The sequence below is a fragment of the Pseudophryne corroboree genome, chromosome 7 (assembly GCF_028390025.1).
Source record: "Pseudophryne corroboree isolate aPseCor3 chromosome 7, aPseCor3.hap2, whole genome shotgun sequence".
Classification (NCBI taxonomy): domain Eukaryota; kingdom Metazoa; phylum Chordata; class Amphibia; order Anura; family Myobatrachidae; genus Pseudophryne; species Pseudophryne corroboree.
In genome coordinates, this window is record NC_086450.1 from 491,929,212 (window position 1) to 491,954,443 (window position 25,232).

Consider the following 25,232-nt stretch of genomic DNA (forward strand, 5'->3'; position numbering starts at 1 on the left):
AACCAGCGGAGCAGGCTTGCAGATATCCTGGAGAGGAGATAACCAGCGGAGCAGGCTTGCAGATATCCTGGAGATTGTATGGACTAGCGGAGCAGGTTTGCAGATATCCTGGAGAGGAGATAACCAGCGGAGCAGGTTTGCAGATATCCTGGAGAGGAGATAACCAGCAGAGCAGGTTTGCAGATATCCTGGAGAGGAGATAACCAGCGGAGCAAGTTTGCAGATATACTGGAGAGGAAATAGCCAGCGGAGCAGGTTTGCAGATATCCTGGAGAGGAGATAACCAGCGGTGCAGGTTTGCAGATATCCTGGAGATAGGAGTCAGGAAGTGCTGAAGTTGGTTATGCACTGCCTCTTTAACAGGAGATTGCAGGCGCTCTCTACAGGCTTGAAGACAACAAAGCACTGACAGCTTCCCAGTGCTTGCAGCTGGAATATATACCCCTTGCTCTCTGGTGATAGGCTATACATCCCACTCCCATCTCGGGATACATCCCACACCCATCTCAGGATACAGTACCATCCCACTTCCATCTCAGGATACATCCCACTCCCATCTCAGGATACATCCCACACCCATCTCAGGATACATCCCACTCCCATCTCAGGATACATCCCACTCCCATCTCAGAATACATCCCACTCCCATCTCAGGATACATCCCACTCCCATCTCAGGATACAGTACCATCCCACTTCCATCTCAGGATACATCCCACTCCCATCTCAGGATACATCCCACACCCATCTCAGGATACAGTACCATCCCACTTCCATCTCAGGATACATCCCACTCCCATCTCAGGATACATCCCACTTCCATCTCAGGATACATCCCACTCCCATCTCAGGATACATCCCACACCCATCTCAGGATACATCCCACTCCCATCTCAGGATACATCCCACTCCCATCTCAGGATACATCTCACTCCCATCTCAGGATACATCCCACTCCCATCTCAGAATACATCCCACTCCCATCTCAGGATACCTCCCCTTTCCCATCTCGGGATACATCCCACACCCATCTCAGGATACAGTACCATCCCACTCCCATCTCAGGATACATCTCACTCCTATCTCAGGGTACATCCCACTTCCATCTCAGGATACATCCCACTCCCATCTCAGGATACATCCCACACCCATCTCAGGATACATCCCACACCCATCTCAGGATACATCCCACTCCCATCTCAGGTTACATCCCACTCCCATCTCAGGATACATCCCACTCCCATCTCAGGATACATCCCACTCCCATCTCAGGATACATCCCACTCCCATCTCGGGATACATCCCACTGCCATCTCGGGATACATCCCACTCCCATCTCAGGATACAGTACCATCCCACTCCCATCTCAGGATACAGTACCATCCCACTCCCATCTCAGGATACATCCCACTCCCATCTCAGGATACATCTCACTCCCATCTCAGGGTACATCCCACTCCCATCTCAGGATACATTCCACTCCCATCTCGGGATACATTCCACTCCCATCTCAGGATACATCCCACTCCCATCTCAGGATACATCCCACTCCCATCTCGGGATACATCCCACACCCATCTCAGGATACAGTACCATCCCACTTCCATCTCAAGATACATCCCACTCCCATCTCAGGATACATCCCACTTCCATCTCAGGATACATCCCACTCCCATCTCAGGATACATCCCACACCCATCTCAGGATACATCCCACACCCATCTCAGGATACATCCCACTCCCATCTCGGGATACATCCCACTCCCATCTCGGGATACATCCCACTCCCATCTCGGGATACATCCCACTCCCATCTCGGGATACATCCCACACCCATCTCAGGATACAGTACCATCCCACTCCCATCTCAGGATACATCCCACTTCCATCTCAGGATACATCCCACTCCCATCTCAGGGTACATCCCACTCCCACTCCCATCTCAGGATACATTCCACTCCCATCTCAGGATACATCCCACTCCCATCTCAGGATACATCCCACTCCCATCTTGGGATACATTCCACTCCCATCTCAGGATACATCCCACTCCCATCTCAGGATACATCCCACTCCCATCTCGGGATACATCCCACTCCCATCTCGGGATACATCCCACACCCATCTCAGGATACAGTACCATCCCACTCCCATCTCAGGATACATCCCACTTCCATCTCAGGGTACATCCCACTCCCACTCCCATCTCAGGATACATCCCACACCCATCTCAGGATACATCCCACACCCATCTCAGGATACATCCCACACCCATCTCATTCATACAAGTGTTTTAAGTTTTGCAAAAGTATGTATCAAGTATCCAAATAAGATAACTGATATCTATATTCTCCTTAATGCTTTAACTTGGGGAACATGTCCCTTTTATATGACTCAGTCCGTGTCCTGTCTCCGCAGATGGCCGTGTTTGTCCTGGACACAGAGGGGTCGCTGGACATAGAGAGTGACCGAGAAACCAGCATCAAGCTGTCCGCACTCTCCATGCTCCTCAGCTCATACCTGGTACTAGCTCAGCATTCTCTGTCACTTATAGGACACGCTCAGTGGTCTCTATGAGGCGTCTTTATACTATTTACCACAATGTCTACAATCTCTAATTCCCAGATATTCAATGTTAATGCAAGCCTGAAAACTACAGAGCTGGACTACCTAGAGGTAAGGTGGCCTTGGTGATTTATTTTTTATAAAACGTGTATATATAGCAGCACACACACATACTGTAGAGCCTTATGTGGTCATTTACAATACTTCCCAGGGAATTGAACCCAAGACCCAGGGCCGGACAAAGATCCATATGGGCCTGGTGCTGAAAATTATCACGGGCCTATTATAAGCAGCTTTGTGGGTGTGGCCAATGTTGGGGGAGGGGGGTTAGGGTTAGGCTGTGGGGGGTGTACATGCCCGCATGGCACTGGCCACACCCACACAGCACTGACCAGGAGGGACCACATTATGCCTCTCTAAATATGTAAAAGTTGGTAAATTGTATCATTGTGTGAGGAAAATAGACATACAATTGTAATACTTATAATTTATAGCAGCTGGTTGTCATCATGATGTATCACCCACCTTCAGTACCTGATGGATGAGGTAGGTTTATAGGATCAGGTACACTACAACAGGGGTGCTGGTTCTTTCTTCCTTGGCAGAGAGGTGAGGGTAACCTCGGCCCCAGGCACAATTAAAACACTGGGGGTCATTCCGTCCCGATCGCAGCGTGCTTTCGTTCACACAGCTGCGACCGGGTCACTACTGCACACGCGCTGGGGCCGTAATGTGCACACGCGTCATTGCCCGGCGACGGCTGTCGCCGGGCAACGACGCTGACAGCGGAAAAAGCGGTCGCAGCGGCGATCGCAAGAAGATTGACTGCAGGAAGGCGTTCCGGGGCGTCAACTGACCGTTGGAGACCATTTTCGGGGAGTGGTAAGAAAAACGCAGGCGTGTCCAGGCGAACGGAGGGCGGATGGCTGACGTCAAAGCCGAGCCCATCATCGCTGGATCCGTTGCACAGGGTAAGTATGTCCAGGGCTGGTCTTGTTTTGCAGGAAACTTTTTAGCATAGCAGGGCTGCACAAGTGATCGCATCCCTGCTGTGCTAAAATACACTCCCCCATAGGCGGAGATTAGTTGATCGCACCAGCAGCAAAAAGTTGCTTGGTGCGATCAACTCGGAATGAGGGCCATAGTTTTAAATAAAATTTTGTATTAGTCTAGATAATTTCCTCAGTAGTAAACCCTGTTTGGCCTTAAACGCTGTTAGGAAAGCAACAATGTAATAGGTTTGTTAAAATTTAAAACACAAATTCTAAATGATACCAAAATATGCATAACACATAACACATTACAGGGAATATAACTCAAGCCGCAAAGCTAAGCAATGGATACTTCTATGCATATTTTCCCCTAATGGCTAGCACGTCACAGCCCGAAGTGGGGGTTTAGGTACCTACGATTCACATAAAACAACCATTTACTTTAAAGCTTTATAGTACATCACTGACACCCTTTCATATAACTCAGAGCTAGTCTTTGCGCATGTCCTGTGCTGCGGTGGTGCACATACTGTAGATGTAAAGCTGCTCTGTTGGTGATGAGAGGGCTGTAATAATATATCTCAGGTGAAGGGTATCCTGAGCAGATCTGCAGTATATTCTGTACCTATTGCATACAGCTGGGTATATACAGTACATCTTGTTAGAGTAGTATCATAGGAAACTGTCCGCTGTAGTGTAGACCAGTAAAGCCCCTAAATGCAGTATACAGTATCACATCAGGCCATAATGTGTGCTACCAATGTAAGGGATCCCCTTATGCGGGGTAAATGGAAACGCCTCCACGCTACTGGACAGTCTCTTGTTTGTATTGGTCTCTGAAGACAAAGTACAGCAACTAATATATATAATTATTGGGGGCTCCTGTGCCTGCTACTGCCCTTAGCAAAGATATATCCAACTGGGAAATAGAGGATATGCCTGCATTTGACTGCAGCAGCTATTACAATATCTGGGGGGGGTGATTATTGGTAAGGATTAGACTGTGGGAGTGGACGGTTATGGTTAGGCTCTGGGGGTTAGGGTTAGGCTGTAGGAGGGGTGGGTTAGGGTTAGACTGTGGTGGAGATGGTTAAGCTGTGGAGGGGGGGTTAGGGTTAGTTTGGGGGTTAGGGCTAAATTGGTTAGGGTTAGGCTGCAGGGGTGTTTAGGGTTAGGCTGCGGGGGGGGGGGGGGGGTTAGGGTTAGGCTGTGGTTGGGAGGGTTAGGGCTAGTATGGGGGTGGGAGTGGTTAGGGTTAAGATGGTTTGGGTTAGGTTACAGAGGGGTCAGTTAGGGTTAGGATGCATGAGGGGACCGTTAGGTCTATGCGGAGGGACGTTTACGGTTAAGTTGTGGGAGGGGTGGGATAGGCTGCGGGAGGGATGAGTTAGGGTTAGACTGCGGGGGAGGACCGTTAGGGCTATGCTGGTGGAGGGGACGGTTAGGGTTAGGCTGTGAGAGGGGTGGGTTGGGCTGTGGAGGGGGGGACTAAGGGTTAAGGCTAGGTTTAGGGAGGGGATGTTGGGCTAGGCTGGGGGAGGGACGGTTAGGGTTAGGTTGTGGGAGGGGTGGGATAGGCTGCGGGTGAGAACAGTTAGTGTTAGGCTGTAGGAGGGTAGGTTAGGGCTAGGCTGCAGGAGGGGTGGGTTAGGCTGTGGAGGTGGGGAGTAAGGGTTAAGGCTAGGCTTGGGGAGGGGATGTTAGGGTTAGGCTGTGGGGGGAATGGTTAGGGTTAGGCTGCGGGAGGGGAGGGTTAGGCTGCGGGTGGGAACAGTTAGTATTAGGCTGTAGGAGGGTAGGTTAGGGCTAGGCTGCGGGAGGGTGGGTTAGGCTGTGGAGGGGGGGTAGTTAGGACTATGTTGGCAGAGGGGACGGTTAGGGTTAGGCTATGAGAGGGGTGGGTTAGGCTGTGGAGGGGGTAGTTAGGGTTAGGCTGGGGGGAGGGGATGTTAGGGATGGGCTGTGAGGGGAATGGTTAGGGTTAGGCTGCGGGTGGGAACAGTTAGTATTAGGCTGTAGGAGGGTAGGTTAGGGCTAGGCTGCGGGAGGGGTGGGTTAGGCTGCGGGTGGGAACAGTTAGTATTAGGCTGTAGGAGGGTAGGTTAGGGTTAGGCTGCGGGAGGGGAGGGTTAGGCTGCGGGTGGGAACAGTTAGTATTAGGCTGTAGGAGGGTAGGTTAGGGCTAGGCTGCGGGAGGGGTGGGTTAGGCTGCGGGTGGGAACAGTTAGTATTAGGCTGTAGGAGGGTAGGTTAAGGCTAGGCTGCGGGAGGGGAGGGTTAGGCTGCGGGTGGGAACAGTTAGTATTAGGCTGTAGGAGGGTAGGTTAGGGCTAGGCTGCGGGAGGGGAGGGTTAGGCTGCGGGTGGGAACAGTTAGTATTAGGCTGTAGGAGGGTAGATTAGGGCTAGGCTGCGTGAGGGGAGGGTTAGGCTGCGGGTGGGAACAGTTAGTATTAGGCTGTAGGAGGGTAGGTTAGGGTTAGGCTGCAGGAGGGGTGGGTTAGGCTGCGGGTGGGAACAGTTAGTATTAGGCTGTAGGAGGGTAGGTTAGGGCTAGGCTGCGGGAGGGGAGGGTTAGGCTGCGGGTGGGAACAGTTAGTATTAGGCTGTAGGAGGGTAGGTTAGGGTTAGGCTGCGGGAGGGGTGGGTTAGGCTGCGGGTGGGAACAGTTAGTTTTTAGGCTGTAGGAGGGTAGGTTAGGGTTAGGCTGCGGGAGGGGTGGGTTAGGCTGCGGGTGGGAACAGTTAGTATTAGGCTGTAGGAGGGTAGGTTAGGGCTAGTCTGTGGGAGGGGTGGGTTAGGCTGTGGAGGGGGGTAGTTAGGACTATGTTGGCAGAGGGGACGGTTAGGGTTAGGCTATGAGAGGGGTGGGTTAGGCTGTGGAGGGGGTAGTTAGGGTTAGGCTGGGTGGAGGTGATGTTAGGGATGGGCTGTGAGGGGAATGGTTAGGGTTAGGCTGTAGGAGGGTAGGTTAGGGTTAGGCTGCGGGAGGGGAGGGTTAGGATGCGGTTGGGAACAGTTAGTATTAGGCTGTGGAGGGGGGTAGTTAGGACTATGTTGGCAGAGGGGACGGTTAGGGTTAGGCTATGAGAGGGGTGGGTTAGGCTGTGGAGGGGGTAGTTAGGGTTAGGCTGGGTGGAGGTGATGTTAGGGATGGGCTGTGAGGGGAATGGTTAGGGTTAGGCTGTAGGAGGGTAGGTTAGGGTTAGGCTGCGGGAGGGGAGGGTTAGGATGCGGTTGGGAACAGTTAGTATTAGGCTGTGGAGGGGGGTAGTTAGGACTATGTTGGCAGAGGGGACGGTTAGGGTTAGGCTATGAGAGGGGTGGGTTAGGCTGTGGAGGGGGTAGTTAGGGTTAGGCTGGGTGGAGGTGATGTTAGGGATGGGCTGTGAGGGGAATGGTTAGGGTTAGGCTGTAGGAGGGTAGGTTAGGGTTAGGCTGCGGGAGGGGTGGGTTAGGCTGCGGTTGGGAACAGTTAGTATTAGGCTGTAGGAGGGTAGGTTAGGACTAGGCTGCGGGACGGGTGGGTTAGGATTAGGGGTAGAGTGAGAATACTACAATCACTCAGGACTCCAGCCTTCAAGATTGCGCCATCTTGTGACTGGCGGGATTTCATACCCCACCCCATGCAGTCTCTGTAGTAGCTCCAGTCTATCTCTGCTATAGTATAATAAGTAATGTTGGGACTTCTGGTTAGTAATCCTTAATATATATATACTTGGCATTGCAGCCCTTATAATCCATCCTCAGTTTACTAGGCAGGAATATTATTATTACTACTACTACTTATTAGGTGTACAGATGTATAGATAGTGTGTGAGGCTGCCATTAATAAGGAGAGTACACACAGTCTGTCCCCTCAGCCTACCCTCAGTAACAGCCTGCATATTCTGCTCTGATCACTCACAGGGAAGGAGCGCAGCAGTTCCCCCGCACAGCTGACAGGAGACACAAGGGGCCGCATCCACATCTGTATCACTGTATCTCTCCGCCCCTCTTTTTCTGACAGGGCAAATCACACAGAGCTGTATCACTACACCTCTTCTTTCCCTGACAGGGCAAATCACACAGAGCTGTATCACTCCGCCTCTTTCTCTGACAGGGCAAATCACACAGAGTTGTATATCACTCCGCCTCTTTCTCTGACAGGGCAAATCACACAGAGCTGTATCACTCCACCTCTTCTTTCCCTGACGGGGCAAATCACACAGAGCTGTATCACTCCACCTCTTCTTTCCCTGACAGGGCAAATCACACAGAGCTGTATCACTCTGCCCCTTCTTTCTCTGACAGGGCAAATCACACAGAGCTGTATCACTCCGCCTCTTCTTTCTCTGACACGGCAAATTACACAGAGCTGTATCATTCCGCCTCTTCTTTCTCTGACAGGGCAAATCACACAGAGCTGTATCACTCTGTCCATCCTTTCTCTGACAGGGCAAATCACACAGAGCTGTATCACTCCGCCTCTTCTTTCTCTGACAGGGCAAATCACACAGCGCTGTATCACTCCGCCTCTTCTTTTTCTGACAGGGCAAATCACACAGAGCTGTATCACTTCACCTCTTCTTTCTCTGACAGGGCAAATCACACAGAGCTGTATCACTCCTCCCCTTCTTTTTCTGACAGGGCAAGTCACACAGAGCTGTATCACTCCACCCCTTCTTTCTCTGACAGGGCAAATCACACAGAGCTCTCTCCGTCTCCTTGTGCTGGCCCCATTAAGTGATGCTCCATCTTGGGGGTATCACAATCCTATTATTATTATTATTATTATTATTATTATTATTAGCAATTATTTATATAGCACACACATATTCCTTAGTGAGAACATTTGCCCATTCACACCAGTCCCTGCCCCAGTGGAGCTTACAATCTATATTCCCTATCACATGTACACACACACATTCACATTAGGGTTAATTTTGTTTGGAGACAGTTAACCTACCAGTATATTTTTGGATTGTGGGAATAAACCCGGAGGGAACCCACCCAGGCACGGTGAGAATATTCCATAGTGGGAATGGAACCCATGACCTCAGTGCTGTGAGGCAGTAATGCTAACCACTGCACCAACTGTGCTGCCCATTGGCCCACATTCCGAGTTGTTCGCTCGTAAGTTTTTTTCGCTACTGAGCGATTAGTTGAAAACTGCGCATGCGCAACGTTTGCAGTGCGCCTGCGCCAAGTAAATTAGCTAAAAAGTTTGGTATTTTACTCACGGCTTAACGAAGAAATTTCATCGTTCTGGTGATCGGGGTGTGATTGACAGGAAGTGGGTGTTTCTGGGTGGAAACTGGACGTTTTATGGGTGTGTGCGAAAAAACGCAGCCGTTTCTGGGAAAAACGCGGGAGTGTCTGAAGAAATGGGGGAGTGTCTGGGCGAACGCTGGGTGTGTTTGTGACGTCAAACCAGGAACGAAAAGGACTGAACTGATCGCAGTGGCAGAGTAAGTCTCGAGCTACTCAGGAACTGCTAAGAAATTTCTATTCGCAATTCTGCAAAGCTAAGATTCACTCCCAGTAGGCGGCGGCTTAGCGTGTGCAATGCTGCTAAAAGCAGCTAGCGAGCGAACAACTCGGAATGAGGGCCACTGTCTCCACTTTTCAGGATCCACTTTTTTTTTTTTTTAACAAGAATAGGAACAGATTTGTTCACTAAATTGTGGCTAGAATCTTCCATTATTACCACAGGGACAGAACATTTATGTTTGCATCATGAATGGAGGATAAGGGTGAGCTCACACTCCCGCCCAAGGCTGAGAGGTTCTGTGGGCGTCGTAAGAGTACAGACAATGAGTGCGCTGTGTATTACACTGCGGCTTCCCTGACGCAAATTGTTACTGAAGTTCAAACTTACATATTATTTTGTGTATATTATAATTATGTCACATTCCGGAATTTATATGTTTTACCATTGTAACTATTTTATCAGATGTACCTGGACATCGCTGAGCTGACCGGAGAGTCCTGTTCCCTGCAGTATCTACAGGTACTGTCACTATTGTAGGTTCTAGTAGTTATTATGAGGTAAGAGTTGTGCTCCTATATACAGTACTGTGGTGTTCTGTAGTGTACAGCTATAGGGGATTCTGCTGAGCTATTTCATGTACTGCGTTCTATCAGCACAAGTCAGACCTCCGCCTGCATTTACCCTATAGCCACAGACCTAGGTCAGCACAGAAACACGATTGTGTCTGCTACCAGTTACAGAGTTCTCCATGTACAGACAGTGGGGGTAATTCCAAGTTGATCGCAGCAGGAAATTTGTTAGCAGTTGGGCAAAACCATGTGCACTGCAGGGGGGGGCAGATATAACATGTGCAGAGAGAGTTAGATTTGGGGGGTTATTTTATTTCTGTGCAGGGTAAATACTGGCTGCTTTATTTTTACACTGCAATTTAGATTGCAGATTGAACTCACCACACCCAAATCTATCTCTCTCTGCACATGTTATATCTGCCTCCCCTGCACTGCACATGGTTTTGCCCAATTGCTAACAGAATTCCTGCTGCGATCAACTTGGAATTACCCCCAATGGGTAAGTACTGAGTAGTGCGACCTGAGTACAGGGGGAGCGGGCAGGGTCACTGGAAGCGGGCAGGGTCTCTGTGTCGCTGGGAGCGGGCAGGGTCTCTGTGTCGCTGGGAGCGGGCAGGGTCTCTGTGTCGCTGGGAGCGGGCAGGGTCTCTGTGTCGCTGGGAACGGGCAGGGTCTCTGTGTCACTGGGGGCAGGCAGGGTCTCTGTGTCACTGGGGGCAGGCAGGGTCTCCGGGAGCAGGCAGAGTCTTTGTGTCGCTTGGAACGGGCAGGGTCTCTGTGTTGCTGGGGGCAGGCAGGGTCTCTGTGTCGCTGGGAGCAGGCAGGGTCTCTGTGTCGCTGGGAGCGTCAGGGTCTCTGGGTCGCTGGGAGCGGGCAGGGTCTCTGCGTCGCTGGGAGCGGGCAGAGTCTCTGCGTCGCTGGGAGCGGGCAGAGTCTCTGCGTCGCTGGGAGCGGGCAGGGTCTCTGCGTCGCTGGGAGCGGGCAGAGTCTCTGCGTCGCTGGGAGCGGGCAGAGTCTCTGCGTCGCTGGGAGCGGGCAGGGTCTCTGCGTCGCTGGGAATGGGCAGGGTCTCTGTGTCGCTGGGAGCGGGCAGGGTCTCTGGGTCGCTGGGAGCGGGCAGGGTCTCTGTGTCGCTGGGAGCGGGCAGGGTCTCTGGGTCGCTGGGAGCGTCAGGGTCTCTGGGTCGCTGGGAGCAGGCAGGGTCTCTGCGTCGCTGGGAGCGGGCAGGGTCTCTGTGTCGCTGGGAGCGGGCAGGGTCTCTGTGTTGCTGGGAGCGGGCAGAGTCTCTGTGTTGCTGGGAGCGGGCAGGGTCTCTGTGTCGCTGGGAGCGGGCAGGGTCTCTGTGTTGCTGGGAGCGGGCAGGGTCTCTATGTTGCTGGGAGCGGGCAGGGTCTCTGTGTCGCTGGGAGCGGGCAGGGTCTCTGTGTCGCTGGGAGCGGGCAGGGTCTCTGTGTCGCTGGGAGCGGGCAGGGTCTTTGTGTCGCTGGGAGCGGGCAGGGTCGCTGGGAGCGGGCAGGGTCTATGTGTCGCTGGGAGCAGGCGGGGTCTCTGTGTCGCTGGGAGCGGGCGGGGTCTCTGTGTCGCTGGGAGTCATTGGTCAGCCATATTCAGGTCACTGTAGCTTATTATTTTATTTGTCATGGTTCTGAGGATAATCTTAGAACAAGCGCTCTCTGTAAGTCACCAGCTAGCTAAATACTAACGATTCCTCTGTTACAGCACCTGGATCTGCTGCTGCGAGACTGGCAAAATCCAGACAACTGCGGCCGAGAAGCAGCTCAGACCTATATGGAGCATGAGACGCAGGTAATCTATATATACACACACTTCGTATCCTCTATATAATGGTGCGTTCTGACATAGGAATGTCCTGATTCATACTTACCTCCCCAGGTGATCTCATTAGCCTCTTGCCACTGTCACCGATCATGTGATTCCCCGCTGTATGCGTCCAGTATTGGCCATTTGTGATCTAGTAATCGGCCTCTGCAACCTGCGTTTCACATGTCCCGCAGCGGTCAGGTTACTCCTGTAACGTATCTGGGGTATGTAAGGAGTGTGCGTGGTACTGGAGACAGTGAGACTCTCCCATTCAATGACAGAGCCTCCTCGGAGTAGACTTATCATCATGTAGAGGCTGTAGTCGGGCAGACTATTTCTGCATTGTGTTATTAATGTGCTTATTATAAGGCATTCAATACTGCTACATCAAATACACACAGATATTAGCAGTTCAACATGCTGCCTAATACATACACAAACTTATCTCTGTGCGTCGGACGGCTCTTGGCCGGATCTCTCTTTTGGGGGAGGTGTATCAAGCCATGGAGGGAGATAAAGTGGAGAAGTTGCCGAAAGCAACAAATCATCTGCTATCTGTCATTTCAGAAACTACTAGCAAAAGCAGACAAATAGCAAAAGCAGATTGCCAGTTTCTCCACTTTATCTCTCTCCAAGACTTGATACATCTCCCCTTTGCGTGAACCGGCATTTCTAGGCTGCAGTACTGCAGTCACACACGAGATTGGTCTGATCAGCGTGTAGCTATACCTCTGTGAAATTGTAGGCCTGGCCCAACTGTGGCTCTCCAGCTGTGAAACTACAAGTCCCAGCATGCCCTGTCACAGTCTCGCCATTAGGTAATGTTATAACTGTGGAAGGGCATGCCGGGCTGTATAGTTTCACAACAGCTGGAGAGCCACATGTGGCCAAGTCTGTCCTATTGTAACATTATTCGTGAAGCCTGTCTGGGTGACTCTTAGGGGGGTATCCAATGACCCTTGGTAAATTACCACAGGTAATTGTCTCTCTGGGGGCTATCCAATTAGCCCCAGTAAGACTGCAGGGGGCTGCAGCTTATCGGGGATCTTGTATCACCTGCCTCAGGCAGGCAAAACCAAATTCCGAAAAACCAGCCCCGTTTTCACTCGAAAGTAGGACGAGAAATGTCTCTTCCCTGCGTTTCTCCAGTGACAGAAGTCCTAGCGCCATCCAGAGATGTTTGTATGTCTATGAGAGAAGCATTGCTTCTATCCGTTATATAAATGGCATTTGTTTGCAGACCCCAGGCATAAACAGTCCTACTGTGGTTCCATATTGAATAAAGGGGAAAGATCCCAGCCCCTAACCTAGTGCTGAGGGCCCCTTCCATATCCCCGGTTCCAAGTCTTGTCACCAATTTGTTATGTAGTGTCACAGTCATGTGTACCCTGAGTGCATATAACACGCACTATAATGGGGTTGGGTATGAAATCTCGACTGTCAGAGTAATTATTTTACCTTATCCCTAACCATCCCTTCCCCCAGCCTAATCCTAACCTTCCCTTACCCCCAGCCTAATCCTAACCTTCCCTTACCCCCAGCCTAATCCTAACCTTCCTTTCCCCCAGCCTAATCCTAACCTTCCCTTCCCCCAGCCTAATCCTAACCTTCCTTTCCCCCAGCCTAATCCTAACCTTCCCTTCCCCCAGCCTAATCTTAACCTTCCCTTCCCCCAACCTAATCCTAACCTTCCCTTCCCCCAGCCTAATCCTAACCTTCCCTTCCCCCAGCCTAATCCTAACCTTCCCTTCCCCCAACCTAATCCTAACCTTCCCTTCCCCCAGCCTAATCCTAACCTTCCTTTCCCCCAGCCTAATCCTAACCTTCCCTTCCCCCAGCCTAATCCTAACCTTCCCTTCCCCCAACCTAATCCTAACCTTCCCTTACCCCCAGCCTAATCCTAACCTTCCCTTAACCCCAGCCTAATCCTAACCTTCCCTTAACCCCAGCCTAATCCTAACCTTCCCTTAACCCCAGCCTAATCCTAACCTTCCTTTCCCCCAGCCTAATCCTAACCTTCCCTTCCCCCAGCCTAATCCTAACCTTCCCTTCCCCCAGCCTAATCCTAGCCTTCCCTTCCCCCAGCCTAATCCTAGCCTTCCCTTCCCTTCCCCCCGCCTAATCCTAACCTTCCCTTACCCCCAACCTAATCCTAACCTTCCCTTCCCCCTGCCTAATCCTAACCTTCCCTTCCCGCCGCCTAATCCTAACCTTGCTAAAAAACCAACCTTCTTCACTCATATAATTAATACTCATTAGCGGTGTAAATGATAAAATGACCTTTAATTAATACCATAAAAAAATCAAAAAGAGAAAAAGAAAGAAAGAAATAAAAAAGAAAAACAATAATAATGACACCAATAATAAAATGTATTACTGAGATGGAATACCAGATCAGAGATATTATATCTGATTCTCCTGAAACATATAAAAGTCCTGTGCAGGCTATAATAGTATTGCACAATGCCCTTGCTTGGTTTTTTAGCAATACTAACAGCGCTCCCACTTTGTTTGTTTTCTTGTTTCTATCCTAATCACGAGGGGCGCAAAACATCCCTCACTTTGGGTAGCAGCAGCAGTATTACTATTAGGATACCCCTAAGAAGGGAAATATTAGTAAATTATTTCTCCACCAGTAAATCAGCGCAATACCTTATTTAAAAAAAAATAACCCTAACCTTCCCTTCCCCCAGCCTAATCCTAACCTTCCCTTACCCCAACCTAATCCTAACCTTCCCGCCGCCTAATCCTAACCTTCCCTTCCCCCAGCCTAATCCTAACCTTCCCTTACCCCCGCCTAATCCTAACCTTCCCGCCGCCTAATCCTAACCTTCCCTTCCCCCAGCCTAATCCTAACCTTCCCTTCCCCCAACCTAATCCTAACCTTCCCTTCCCCCAGCCTAATCCTAACCTTCCCTTCCCCCAGCCTAATCCTAACCTTCCCTTACCCCAACCTAATCCTAACCTTCCCTTCCCGCCGCCTAATCCTAACCTTCCCTTCCCCCAGCCTAATCCTAACCTTCCCTTACCCCCGCCTAATCCTAACCTTCCCGCCGCCTAATCCTAACCTTCCCTTCCCGCCGCCTAATCATAACCTTCCCTTCCCCCAGCCTAATCCTAACCTTCCCTTCCCCCAACCTAATCCTAACCTTCCCTTCCCCCAGCCTAATCCTAACCTTCCCTTCCCCCAGCCTAATCCTAGCCTTCCCTTCCCCAGCCTAATCCTAACCTTCCTTCCCCCCTGCCTAATCCTAACCTTCCCTTCCCCCAGCCTAATCCTAACCTTCCCTCACCCCAGCCTAATCCTAACCTTCCCTTCCCCCTGCCTAATACTAGCCTTCCCTTCCCCCAGCCTAATCCTAACCTTCCCTTCCCCCAACCTAATCCTAACCTTCCCTTCCCCCAGCCTAATCCTAACCTTCCCTTCCCCCAGCCTAATCCTAGCCTTCCCTTCCCCAGCCTAATCCTAACCTTCCCACCCGCCTAATCCTAACCTTCCCTTCCCCCAGCCTAATCCTAACCTTCCCTCACCCCAGCCTAATCCTAACCTTCCCACCCGCCTAATCCTAACCTTCCCTTACCCCAACCTAATCCTAACCTTCCCTTCCCCCTGCCTAATCCTAACCTTCCCTTCCCCCAGCCTAATCCTAACCTTCCTTTACCCCAACCTAATCCTAACATTCCCTTCCCCCAGCCTAATCCTAACCTTCCCTTCCCCCAGCCTAATCCTAACCTTCCCTTCCCCCCGCCTAATCCTAACCTTCCCTTCCCTCAGCCTAACATTCCCTTCCCCCAGCCTAATCCTAACCTTCCCTTCCCTCAGCCTAATCCTAACCTTCCTTTACCCCAACCTAATCCAAACCTTCCCTTCCCCCCGCCTAATCCTAACCTTCCCTTCCCCCAGCCTAACGCAAACCCTCCCCCTAGTGCCTAACCCAAACCTCATACTCGCCTCGGGGATCCGTCTGCATTCTCAGCGCAGCGTTGGGATTCCGGCGGCAAGATCCTGACTGCATCACCTATAATGCACTTTATGACCTGTATTTTAGGCATAATTGGCCAAATCCAATATCACAATATACACGCCCTTTTACACGCTTCACCAACACCCGAAATGAGTCACGTCATTGGCAGTATGTCAGAGTTCTGCACCAACACAATGCGGCTGGCACCTCACAAACTAAATGAGCTTCATCTCTGCGCTGTATATCTGTGTGTGTGTTAGAGGTGAGCGGTCCAGTTCTCAGTAAACCGAACCCACCCCAACTTTAGGATATGAGCCCGGATCTGAGTCCGGCTCTGGCTTTCCCAGCAGATTAGAATCCCAAAACGTCATCATCCCGCCATCGGATTTTCACGGGCTTTGGATTCTATAAAGGTCCCCGGTAATCACGCCATCTTCACCTTGGCTGTGGAGAATGTACTGGACGGACATGTCCATCTCAGTGTTCACAAAGCAGAATGGAGTTTTAACCCTGCGCTCTGCACAGCTGCTGGTTGTTTCCTATGGTTTACACCTCCAACCAATGTTACATTTAAAGAAAAAGAAAGGAATAAACCAGCGCTGTGTTTCTCTGATGCATTAATCTCTTCTCAAATCTGGACAATCTCTGGCTCTCTCAAGAACAGAACTTGCACTGATATTCTGCCCTGGGTTTAGTAGTACATAAATTCAAGAGGACATCCATTTTTTTTTTTCTGAATGTTTACGGATGGGTCCCCTTTTCATTTTTTGTATGTTTCCTTATTGCCTAGTTGGCGCAAAACCTCTCCATAATAATATTTCCTATTTAATATCACTACCCCATCGCCTTAGCCGGCGGGCTTTATTATAATTTGGTCATTACTTTGTAGCGATTTCAATGCTTGCCTTTCCTTTGATGTTAAATTCCTATTTTTTGTGGTTTGAGACACATCTTCTCTAGGTCCTCTCTCACTAGACGTTCAAACGTCTCCACAAAGCAGCTTCTTATGGATAAAATTAAGTTGTTTTTTTTGCTTAGAGACTTTCACACTGTCATCTAAGGTGGCTATTTCATTTTCTTCTTTCTTTTCTATTTGTTTTTTTCTGCAAAGAAAATTAATAATTTGCGCACAAATTGCTGAAGGTCTATAAACACCTCAAACTCGTCTACTTTGTTGGACGGAGCAAACTTAAGACCTTTCTGTAGAAGATCTTGTTCCTCTTTAGTTAGGATATAGCTGCTAAGGTTGTATATTTTGGTTTTACCACTCTCAACTTTTGTTTGCGCCTGTTTTTCTACCTCCATTTCTGGATTAATTTCCTTTGTTGATCTTATTTTTTTGTCTTTTTTTCTTCGATATATTTTTAGACACACCTGCTCTATAACCCCTTTTGTTTTTCTTGGAGTTTATACGTTCTCCCATTGTCGGTGTCTTATCCCTAAAAAATGATGCTCTCTGGAGCTTTCTTGGTATTCGCTGTTTCTTCTTTGTGGTGTGATATAGATTTCTCTCTTATGGATATTTTCATTTTCTCTCCTATTTGTTTCCCTATTTTCACATTTATCGTGCGGGATTCTTTCTATATAACATTCATTCCTATTCTCAGGGAACCTTGATCTTTCCTCATTGTATCTGTTGCCATTCTGTCTCCTATCTTGCCTTTTGTATCTTAACCTGTCAGGTGTCCTGTTTTTCCAAGTGAATGCGTTATTATGTAGCTGCTGCCTGTTGTAATCAAAATCCTTATCCGGCTGGAGTGTTTTTCTATACATCTGATTATATTGACTCCTCTTATAAATGTTTGTTTTATATGGGGGCGGTTGTTCATTCACCTCATTTGATTTATTCAATGTACTGATATCCTTTTTATTGTTTGTATCTGTTTCCCTTTTAAATTCTGTTAAACCCCTTCCCTATAATCTTTTTTATCCCTTTGATATTTCTTCTGTGTTTTTTTCCCCCCCATTAGTTCTCTTTTGTTCTTCTGTTTTTTGCCCCATTAGTTCTTTTATTCTTCTGTTTTTCCCCCCATTCGTTTTTTTTTCTCCATTAGTTCTCCTTTATTCTTCTGTTTTTCCCCATTAGTTCTCTTTCATTCTTCTGTTTTTTTCTCCATTAGTTCTCTTTTATTCTTCTGTCCCCCCCCCCCCCCCAGTAGTTCTCTTTTATTCTTCTGTTTTTCCCCATTAGTTCTCTTTCATTCTTCTGTTTTTTTTCTCCATTAGTTCTCTTTTATTCTTCTGTTTTTTTCTCCATTAGTTCTCTTTTATTCTTCTGTTTTTTTCTCCCTTAGTTCTCTTTTATTCTTCTGTTTTCCCCCGCTAGTTCTCTTTTATTCTTCTGTTTTCCCCCGCTAGTTCTCTTTTATTCTTCTGTTTTCCCCCGCTAGTTCTCTTTTATTCTTCTGTTTTCCCCCGCTAGTTCTCTTTTATTCTTCTGTTTTCCCCCGCTAGTTCTCTTTTATTCTTCTGTTTTCCCCCGCTAGTTCTCTTTTATTCTTCTGTTTTCCCCCGCTAGTTCTCTTTTATTCTTCTGTTTTCCCCCGCTAGTTCTCTTTTATTCTTCTGTTTTCCCCCGCTAGTTCTCTTTTATTCTTCTGTTTCCCCCCGCTAGTTCTCTTTAATTCTCCCCCCCCCATTAGTTCTCTTTCATTCTTCAGATTTTTTCCCCATTAGTTCTCTTTCATTATTCTGCACATTTCTAATGATTCTTTCCTCCTATTTCTTATAATCTTCTAAACCTGAAAATGGTCTAATTAATAACTCCATTATTTCTATGTCTTCTTCTACTTTTCTTAGGGTGTTAGTTTTTTCTTTAACAATATGTGTCATTAATGCATAAGAACAGTTTTCCAAACTAATCAGCCATTCTTTTACAAATGTTTCTGATTCACTGCTGAATGCTGGAACCTTACCTATACATAACCCCTGGTATACAAGCTTATCTTATAGCTAGCGTTCCAGAGTGGCGATTTCCTACAATAATTTTCATTCCTTCAGCAGTGATTTTTTTTTCCATCTTACACATAGCACTTTATAAATTATCATCATCCATAGAAATTTTTTTTCACAATCAAATACAGAGGAAACCAGATCTCTCCTAGCTTTCCTATAGTCCAACATGTTTCAGCTTGTGTTGCTCCCTCAGCGGCAAGATTAAAATACAGGTGTATTGAGATAATTCGTTTTCACAAAGCAGAAAGGAGTTTTAACCCTGCGCTCTGCACAGCTGCTGGTTGTTTCCTATGGTTTACACCTCCAACCAATTTTACATTTAAATAAACAGAAAGGAATAAACCAGCGCTGTGTATCTCTGATGCATTAATCTCTTCTCAGTTCTGGACAATCTCTGGCTCTCTCAAGAACAGAACTAACACTGAAATTCTGCCTCGAGATCACGTAGCAGTTTCTTTACGTACGTCAAACAAGGCTTTTCTGCACAAAAAATTACAATGAAACTTGCATCAAATTTCTTTCTCATGTTCATATAAAGGTATCTTTCATCCTTGTGAAACGACCTTCACTTCAAACAAGACTTGCGTCACAATAGAGGTTATTAAAAGGTTTATTTAAAATTCACAGTCAATTTTAAAAATACCAGTTTGGTATATCACTTGCTTATGGGGAAACACACAGTCCTCGGGTAGTGCAGGTGGTTCAGATGTCCTGTATTGCAGTCACTGGATGCGATGTTACACCTGCTTCTTCCAATGTTTGTGGATATCACCGGTTTCCTCCTGCATCAAGCAGTCTCTCCAGAGGCTTCAACGCGTTTCAAGGAGTACCGTCCTCTTATCAAGAAGTGCTGCTGTGTTCTCTGCCCTGACTATTTATTCATTGCCTCAAACATCACATGGTCATTCCTGACCAATGAAAGCATGGCAATGTTAGCAGTTATTCGTTTAAGTAAACCATCAATATATACATATAATTACAATGGGATTACATATGGCAATACATTTATACAATTATTCAAAATAGGGAACTTGTAAAAAAAAAATACATTTATACAGTTAGCAAAAGTCCATCTCAGTACTGTGTTGTCTGGCGTGGGGCGGGTGCTCTGTCTGCTGTATCAGTCCAGGCGGGTGCTCTGTCTGCTGTATGAGTCCAGGCGGGGTGCTCTGTCTGCTGTATCAGTCCAGGCGGGATGCTCTGTCTGCTGTATGAGTCCAGGCAGGGTGCTCTGTCTGCTGTATCAGTCCAGGCAGGGTGCTCTGTCTGCTGTATCAGTCCAGGCGGGGTGCTCTGTCTGCTGTATCAGTCCAGGCGGGGTGCTCTGTCTGCTGTATCAGTCCAGGCGGGATGCTCTGTCTGCTCTATCAGTGCAGGCGGGGTGCTCTGTCTGCTGTATCAGTCCAGGCGGGTGCTCTGTCTGCTCTATCAGTCCAGGCAGGATGCTCTGTCTGCTCTATCAGTCCAGGCGGGATGCTCTGTCTGCTGTATCAGTCCAGGCGGGGTGCTCTGTCTGCTGTATCAGTCCAGGCGGGGTGCTCTGTCTGCTGTATCAGTCCAGGCGGGGTGCTCTGTCTGCTGTATCAGTCCAGGCGGGGTGCTCTGTCTGCTATATCAGTCCAGGCGGGGTGCTCTGTCTGCTGTATCAGTCCAGGCGGGTGCTCTGTCTGCTGTATCAGTCCAGGCGGGATGCTCTGTCTGCTCTATCAGTCCAGGCGGGATGCTCTGTCTGCTGTATCAGTCCAGGCGGGGTGCTCTGTCTGCTGTATCAGTCCAGGCGGGATCCTCTGTCTGCTCTATCAGTCCAGGCGGGATGCTCTGTCTGCTGTATCAGTCCAGGCGGGGTGCTCTGTCTGCTGTATCAGTCCAGGCGGGGTGCTCTGTCTGCTGTATCAGTCCAGGCGGGTTGCTCTGTCTGCTGTATCAGTCCAGGCGGGGTGCTCTGTCTGCTGTATCAGTCCAGGCGGGGTGCTCTGTCTGCTGTATCAGTCCAGGCGGGTTGCTCTGTCTGCTGTATCAGTCCAGGCGGGGTGCTCTGTCTGCTGTATCAGTCCAGGCAGGGTGCTCTGTCTGCTGTATCAGTCCAGGCGGATGCTCTGGGTGCTGTATCAGTCCAGGCGGGATGCTCTGGGTGCTGTATCAGTCCAGGCGGGGTGCTCTGTGTGCTGTATCAGTCCAGGCGGGGTGCTCTTGTGTGCTGTATCAGCCCAGGCGGGTTGCTCTGTCTGCTGTATCAGTCCAGGCGGGTTGCTCTGTCTGCTGTATCAGTCCAGGCGGGGTGCTCTGTCTGCTGTATCAGTCCAGGCGGGGTGCTCTGTCTGCTGTATCAGTCCAGGCGGGGTGCTCTGTCTGCTGTATCAGTCCAGGCGGGATGTTCTGTCTGCTGTATCAGTCCAGGCGGGATGCTCTGTCTGCTCTATCAGTCCAGGCGGGGTGCTCTGTCTGCTGTATCAGTCCAGGCGGGGTGCTCTGTCTGCTGTATCAGTCCAGGCAGATGCTCTGTCTGCTGTATCAGTCCAGGCGGGGTGCTCTGTCTGCTTAATCAGTCCAGGCGGGATGCTCTGGGTGCTGTATCAGTCCAGGCGGGGTGCTCTGTGTGCTGTATCAGTCCAGGCGGGGTGCTCTTGTGTGCTGTATCAGCCCAGGCGGGGTGCTCTGTCTGCTGTATCAGTCCAGGCGGGTTGCTCTGTCTGCTGTATCAGTCCAGGCGGGGTGCTCTGTCTGCTGTATCAGTCCAGGCGGGGTGCTCTGTCTGCTGTATCAGTCCAGGCGGGGTGCCCTGTCTGCTGTATCAGTCCAGGCGGGTGCCCTGTCTGCTGTATCTAAAAGGGGTTATCTGTGCATCCATCCAGGGGCTCCACCCCAGTGTAAAATGAAAATAATGAAAGCTAAAAACAAAAAGCCTAAAAATATAATTTATAATTTTTATTTGTTTGTGCTGTACCCCAGTGTACTATACAATTTTTATTTTGTTTCATAAGTACTGTGACACTGCCGGTCAGACCGCAGTATATTATTTCCTACCCATACACATATTATGCAAGACGTTGGTGAAGGTCAACCGCACTGTACGATTATTATTTCTGCCGTACACACATGTTGTGTGACACTGTGGGTGACGGTGGTACCACAGTAATATATTTTGTTTCCAACTCGTACACATATTGTGCAACACTGTTGGTGAAATTAAACCGCAGTGTTTAATTACTATTCCTAGTGGGTGGGAGGGCCCAAGGACAATTCCATCTTGCACCTCTTTTCTTTGCATAATGCGCTGTTTGGAGAATTGCTGTCTGTGATGACAAACATTTGTATAGTTTATTAAACTGCCGCCCTGTCTGCCACTGCAGTGCCACTCCTAGATGTGCCATGCTGGAAGTATAAGTGCCACATGTTTGTGCCACCCACTGCTGTTTTCTAGCTCAGTCATCCAGCTACCTTGGGGCCACCTTTTGGCCTAAACTGGATAAAAACAATATAGTGAGCTGTGAGGTGGTCAAAATTGACTGGAAATTAGTGGAAATAAATGTTATTGAGGTTTTTATGATATATATATATATATATATCAATTTGTCGAACAATGGAGAATAGCGCCTATGTACACCTAGTAAGACACTAGAGTGGGTGTTCAAAACAAATGAATTTCTAGATACCCTCTTTATAAGGCACGACACACCTCATACGTGAGTGAGTGGCAGCTCTTAAACAGTATAAAGATTTAAGGGGATCCCCTTGATGAAGTCCTCACATTAGGACGAAACGCGTTTGCGACAGGGACTTGATGCTCACCCCTTGGACTTCCCAGTTGCGGACAGATGAGCTGTTTTTATTATTCAATCCTGTACGTTTGCTACCTGCATTTACGGACAGATAATCTGCCTATATACTCGTTTATTCCTGGACTTTCCATATGTGGACAGATAAACTGTTTTTTTATATTTTTTAATCTTGTACGTTTGCTACCTACACTTACGATCAGACAAACTGCCTATATATATTTTTTAATTGTGTATGTTTGTCACCTGCATTTGTGGCAGGATTGTGTCCAATAAATTGTTACTGTTTTTATTTTTTATCTTGCTCTCTTATCAAATTATTGGAACCAGCAGAGTTCCTAATGTTTGAGCTTTTGAAAAACGTTTAAAAACAGTACACGCTATGTTGCTTTTATCTCTTTTTCACATGTTCTGCTTCTAAGAATCATCAGCCTGAAAGTTTTATAAGCTAAGTCGTTACTTATTGCTTTATTTTTCACTATACCTGAACCCACAGGTCCTCTTTTCTTAAAGATATATATATATATATATATATATATATATATATATATATACATATACATTTTTTTTATTTTTTTTAAATACAGATCCAAGACAAACTGAATTGTTAGCTCTTCTGAGAAGAGCCCTGACCTTTAATTATTTTTTTTATTTGTATCATTTTCTACAGCTATATAGAATGTGATGAATCTACAGAGGGTTTTAATTAAGTACATACAGTAGGTGGTCTAATTAGACAAGTTAGTAAATTTACATCATTACAATTGTTACAGGATTCGGTAACTAGAGAGAGGGTCCTGCTGGCCAGAGTTTACATTTTAGAGAGATTTGGATGGATACAAAGAGGGACAAGGGACAGCGCTGTGAGACTAGGGGCAGGGCGCAGTGGTTGTAAACTCTTATTCTTATTATTAATTTATATAGCTGTAGCGCCACGCGTGTGTGCAGAGAATAAATATCATTCATATCAGTCCCTCTCCCATTGGAGATTGCAGTCTAAGGGGTATATTCCATTGAAGTTGAAAGCTGCCGTCTGTCGAAAAGACGACAGTTTTCGACTTTTTAAGGTCAAATCATGATTCGACCTATTAAATATAGCCCCAAATTTTTCGACAAATCGATGAATTCGGCTTGTCGAAAAGCACGTGGATCAGCGGAATAGCTGCCGATCCGCGTGCTCCATGTGCTTGTGTCGAAAATGGGGCCAAAACCGACAGGTTTTGGCCCCCTTTTCAACCATCACAGTTCGACTTTAAAAAAAGTCGAAGTGAGATGGGGAGAACCGAGGCGGGGACAGGCAGAGCCGAGGCGGGGGCGGGGAGAGCAGCGCTGGACAATGTCACAGCCGCCGCTCACAGCAGAGTCCACTCGGCTCCAGCAAGCGAGACGTCGCTTGCTGGAGCCGGGTGGACGCTGCCGTGAGCGGTGGCTGTGAGAGAGGGGGAGACGGGGAGCGGAGGCTGTGAGTGGGGGGATGGGGAGCGACGGCTGTGAGAGAGGAGGGACGGGGAGAGGGGGAGACGGGGAGCGGCGGCTGACGGGGAGCAGCGGCTGTGAGTGGGGGGATGGGGAGCGACGGCTGTGAGAGAGGAGGGACGGGGAGACGGGGAGCGGCGGCTGACGGCGAGCTATATAGCCGCTGCTGTAGCGCTGCTCTCCCCCGTCTGCCCGCGGATCTCCCCCTTCTCCCCTCCCGCATCTCAATTCGACTTTTTTAAAAGTCGAATTCAGATGTCCATTGAATAGCCCAGGTCGGATCCATTCCGGTAAATTAATGTCGGAATGGATGCGACTTCAATTAAATATACCCCTAAGTCTAGAAGAACTCTCTCCAAGGCATAGTACATAGGTCCCTAAATTCCATGACCTATAAATAAATACAAAAATGCACACACACAAAAAACCCAGGTAAGTATGGAGAGAACATACAAACTCCACACATGACGCCAGGAATGCTAACCTGTACAACACAATGCTGCACAGAATGAAACTAGAATGTATATATAGATTTTAAGGGCTGAGAGCCTGGTTAGAAGTCTGATGGAGCAGGGGAGAGGGGGGGTATTCCAGAGGATGGTAACACTCCAGCCCAAATCCTGGATTCCGGAGTGTTATGCGGTGATCAGGGAGGAGGCGAGGCTTTAGTCATTGGCAGAGCGGAGAGGACGGGAAGGATTGTGTGAGGAAATGAGGCTGGGGATGTAGGGAGGAGAAGAGGAGTTTGAGCTTGATTCTGTAATGGTCAGGGAGCCTGTGGAGGGACTGGCATTGGGAGGCAGCAGAGGAAAGGACGGGCAGCAGTGTTACGGATAGATGGAAGAGGGGAAGGTGCGGGAGTAGGCTGGTGAGGAGAAGGTCACGGTAATCTAGGCGAGAGATAATATGCTCATGTGCGAGAATTTAGCAGCTTGCAGGGAGTGATCCTGGAAATATTCTACAAAGACTGGCTGGTGGTACAGTGGTTAGCATTGCTGTGTCGGTATGCCGGTGACCTGTATTTTTATTTATTTTTTATTTATTCCGATTGTGGAGTTTGAACATTTCCTCCTAACCCTTGTCCTATTGTGACGGGTCTACTGTTACTCACCATTATAATATGTTTGTTTTGTATCTCGTAAGTCCCCTCTTACCTGCAGCGTGATTGACATGTTGCTGCATTTGGGGTGTGGAGAGGAGAAGGGGCCCTTTCTATAAAACGGGGGCGTTGGCTGTTCATCATGTAAATGTAAAGCTGTGTCTATACGGTAAATTTGAGTATTTGGTGATCCAAACAGCTTTAGTCTTGGAAGCCCTGTGTCTATGGTAATGTTGATCTGGGATAATATAACAAATCCATACTTCTCTACCCTGATATAACGCTCTCTCTTTTTTGTTCTTTCAGAGGCTGCGTAAGAACTCAACGCACCGCCGGGTGCTGCTGACCCTGAGAAGCCCATCAGTAGGCGGGTTCCTCTTACCGCACCCTGGGAAGCAGTTCCTCAGATCGGCTCAGGGGAGCCTGGCAGGTAACGCTGTGATGACGCAACGCTGGCTGTCATTACGTCCACTGATTTGCCTGTTGCAAGACGTTCTGATTGCCGGAGCTGCATTTCTAACGCACTGTAGTGCCCCCAGCTTC

General features: G+C 48.6%; 2 protein-coding genes across 3 annotated transcripts in view; one reads left to right on the forward strand and one right to left on the reverse strand.

Moving 5' to 3' along the window:
• The window catches only part of LOC134945710 (serine protease 33-like), a 167,269-nt gene extending 159,707 nt beyond the window's left edge, over window positions 1–7,562 (reverse strand). Inside the window, exon 1 of the mRNA XM_063935161.1 lies at window positions 7,463–7,562. The gene's annotated coding sequence lies outside the window, so the exon portion shown is untranslated. The remainder of the gene's footprint in view (window positions 1–7,462) is intronic.
• Window positions 1–25,232, forward strand: part of RNF112 (ring finger protein 112) — a 109,207-nt gene that overhangs the window by 56,238 nt on the left and 27,737 nt on the right. For both annotated transcript variants that reach the window (XM_063935159.1, XM_063935158.1), the window contains exons 6-10: window positions 2,418–2,522; window positions 2,625–2,675; window positions 9,491–9,547; window positions 11,317–11,403; window positions 24,996–25,119. In XM_063935159.1, the coding sequence (XP_063791229.1) occupies window positions 2,418–2,522; window positions 2,625–2,675; window positions 9,491–9,547; window positions 11,317–11,403; window positions 24,996–25,119 (424 nt within the window). The remainder of the gene's footprint in view (window positions 1–2,417; window positions 2,523–2,624; window positions 2,676–9,490; window positions 9,548–11,316; window positions 11,404–24,995; window positions 25,120–25,232) is intronic.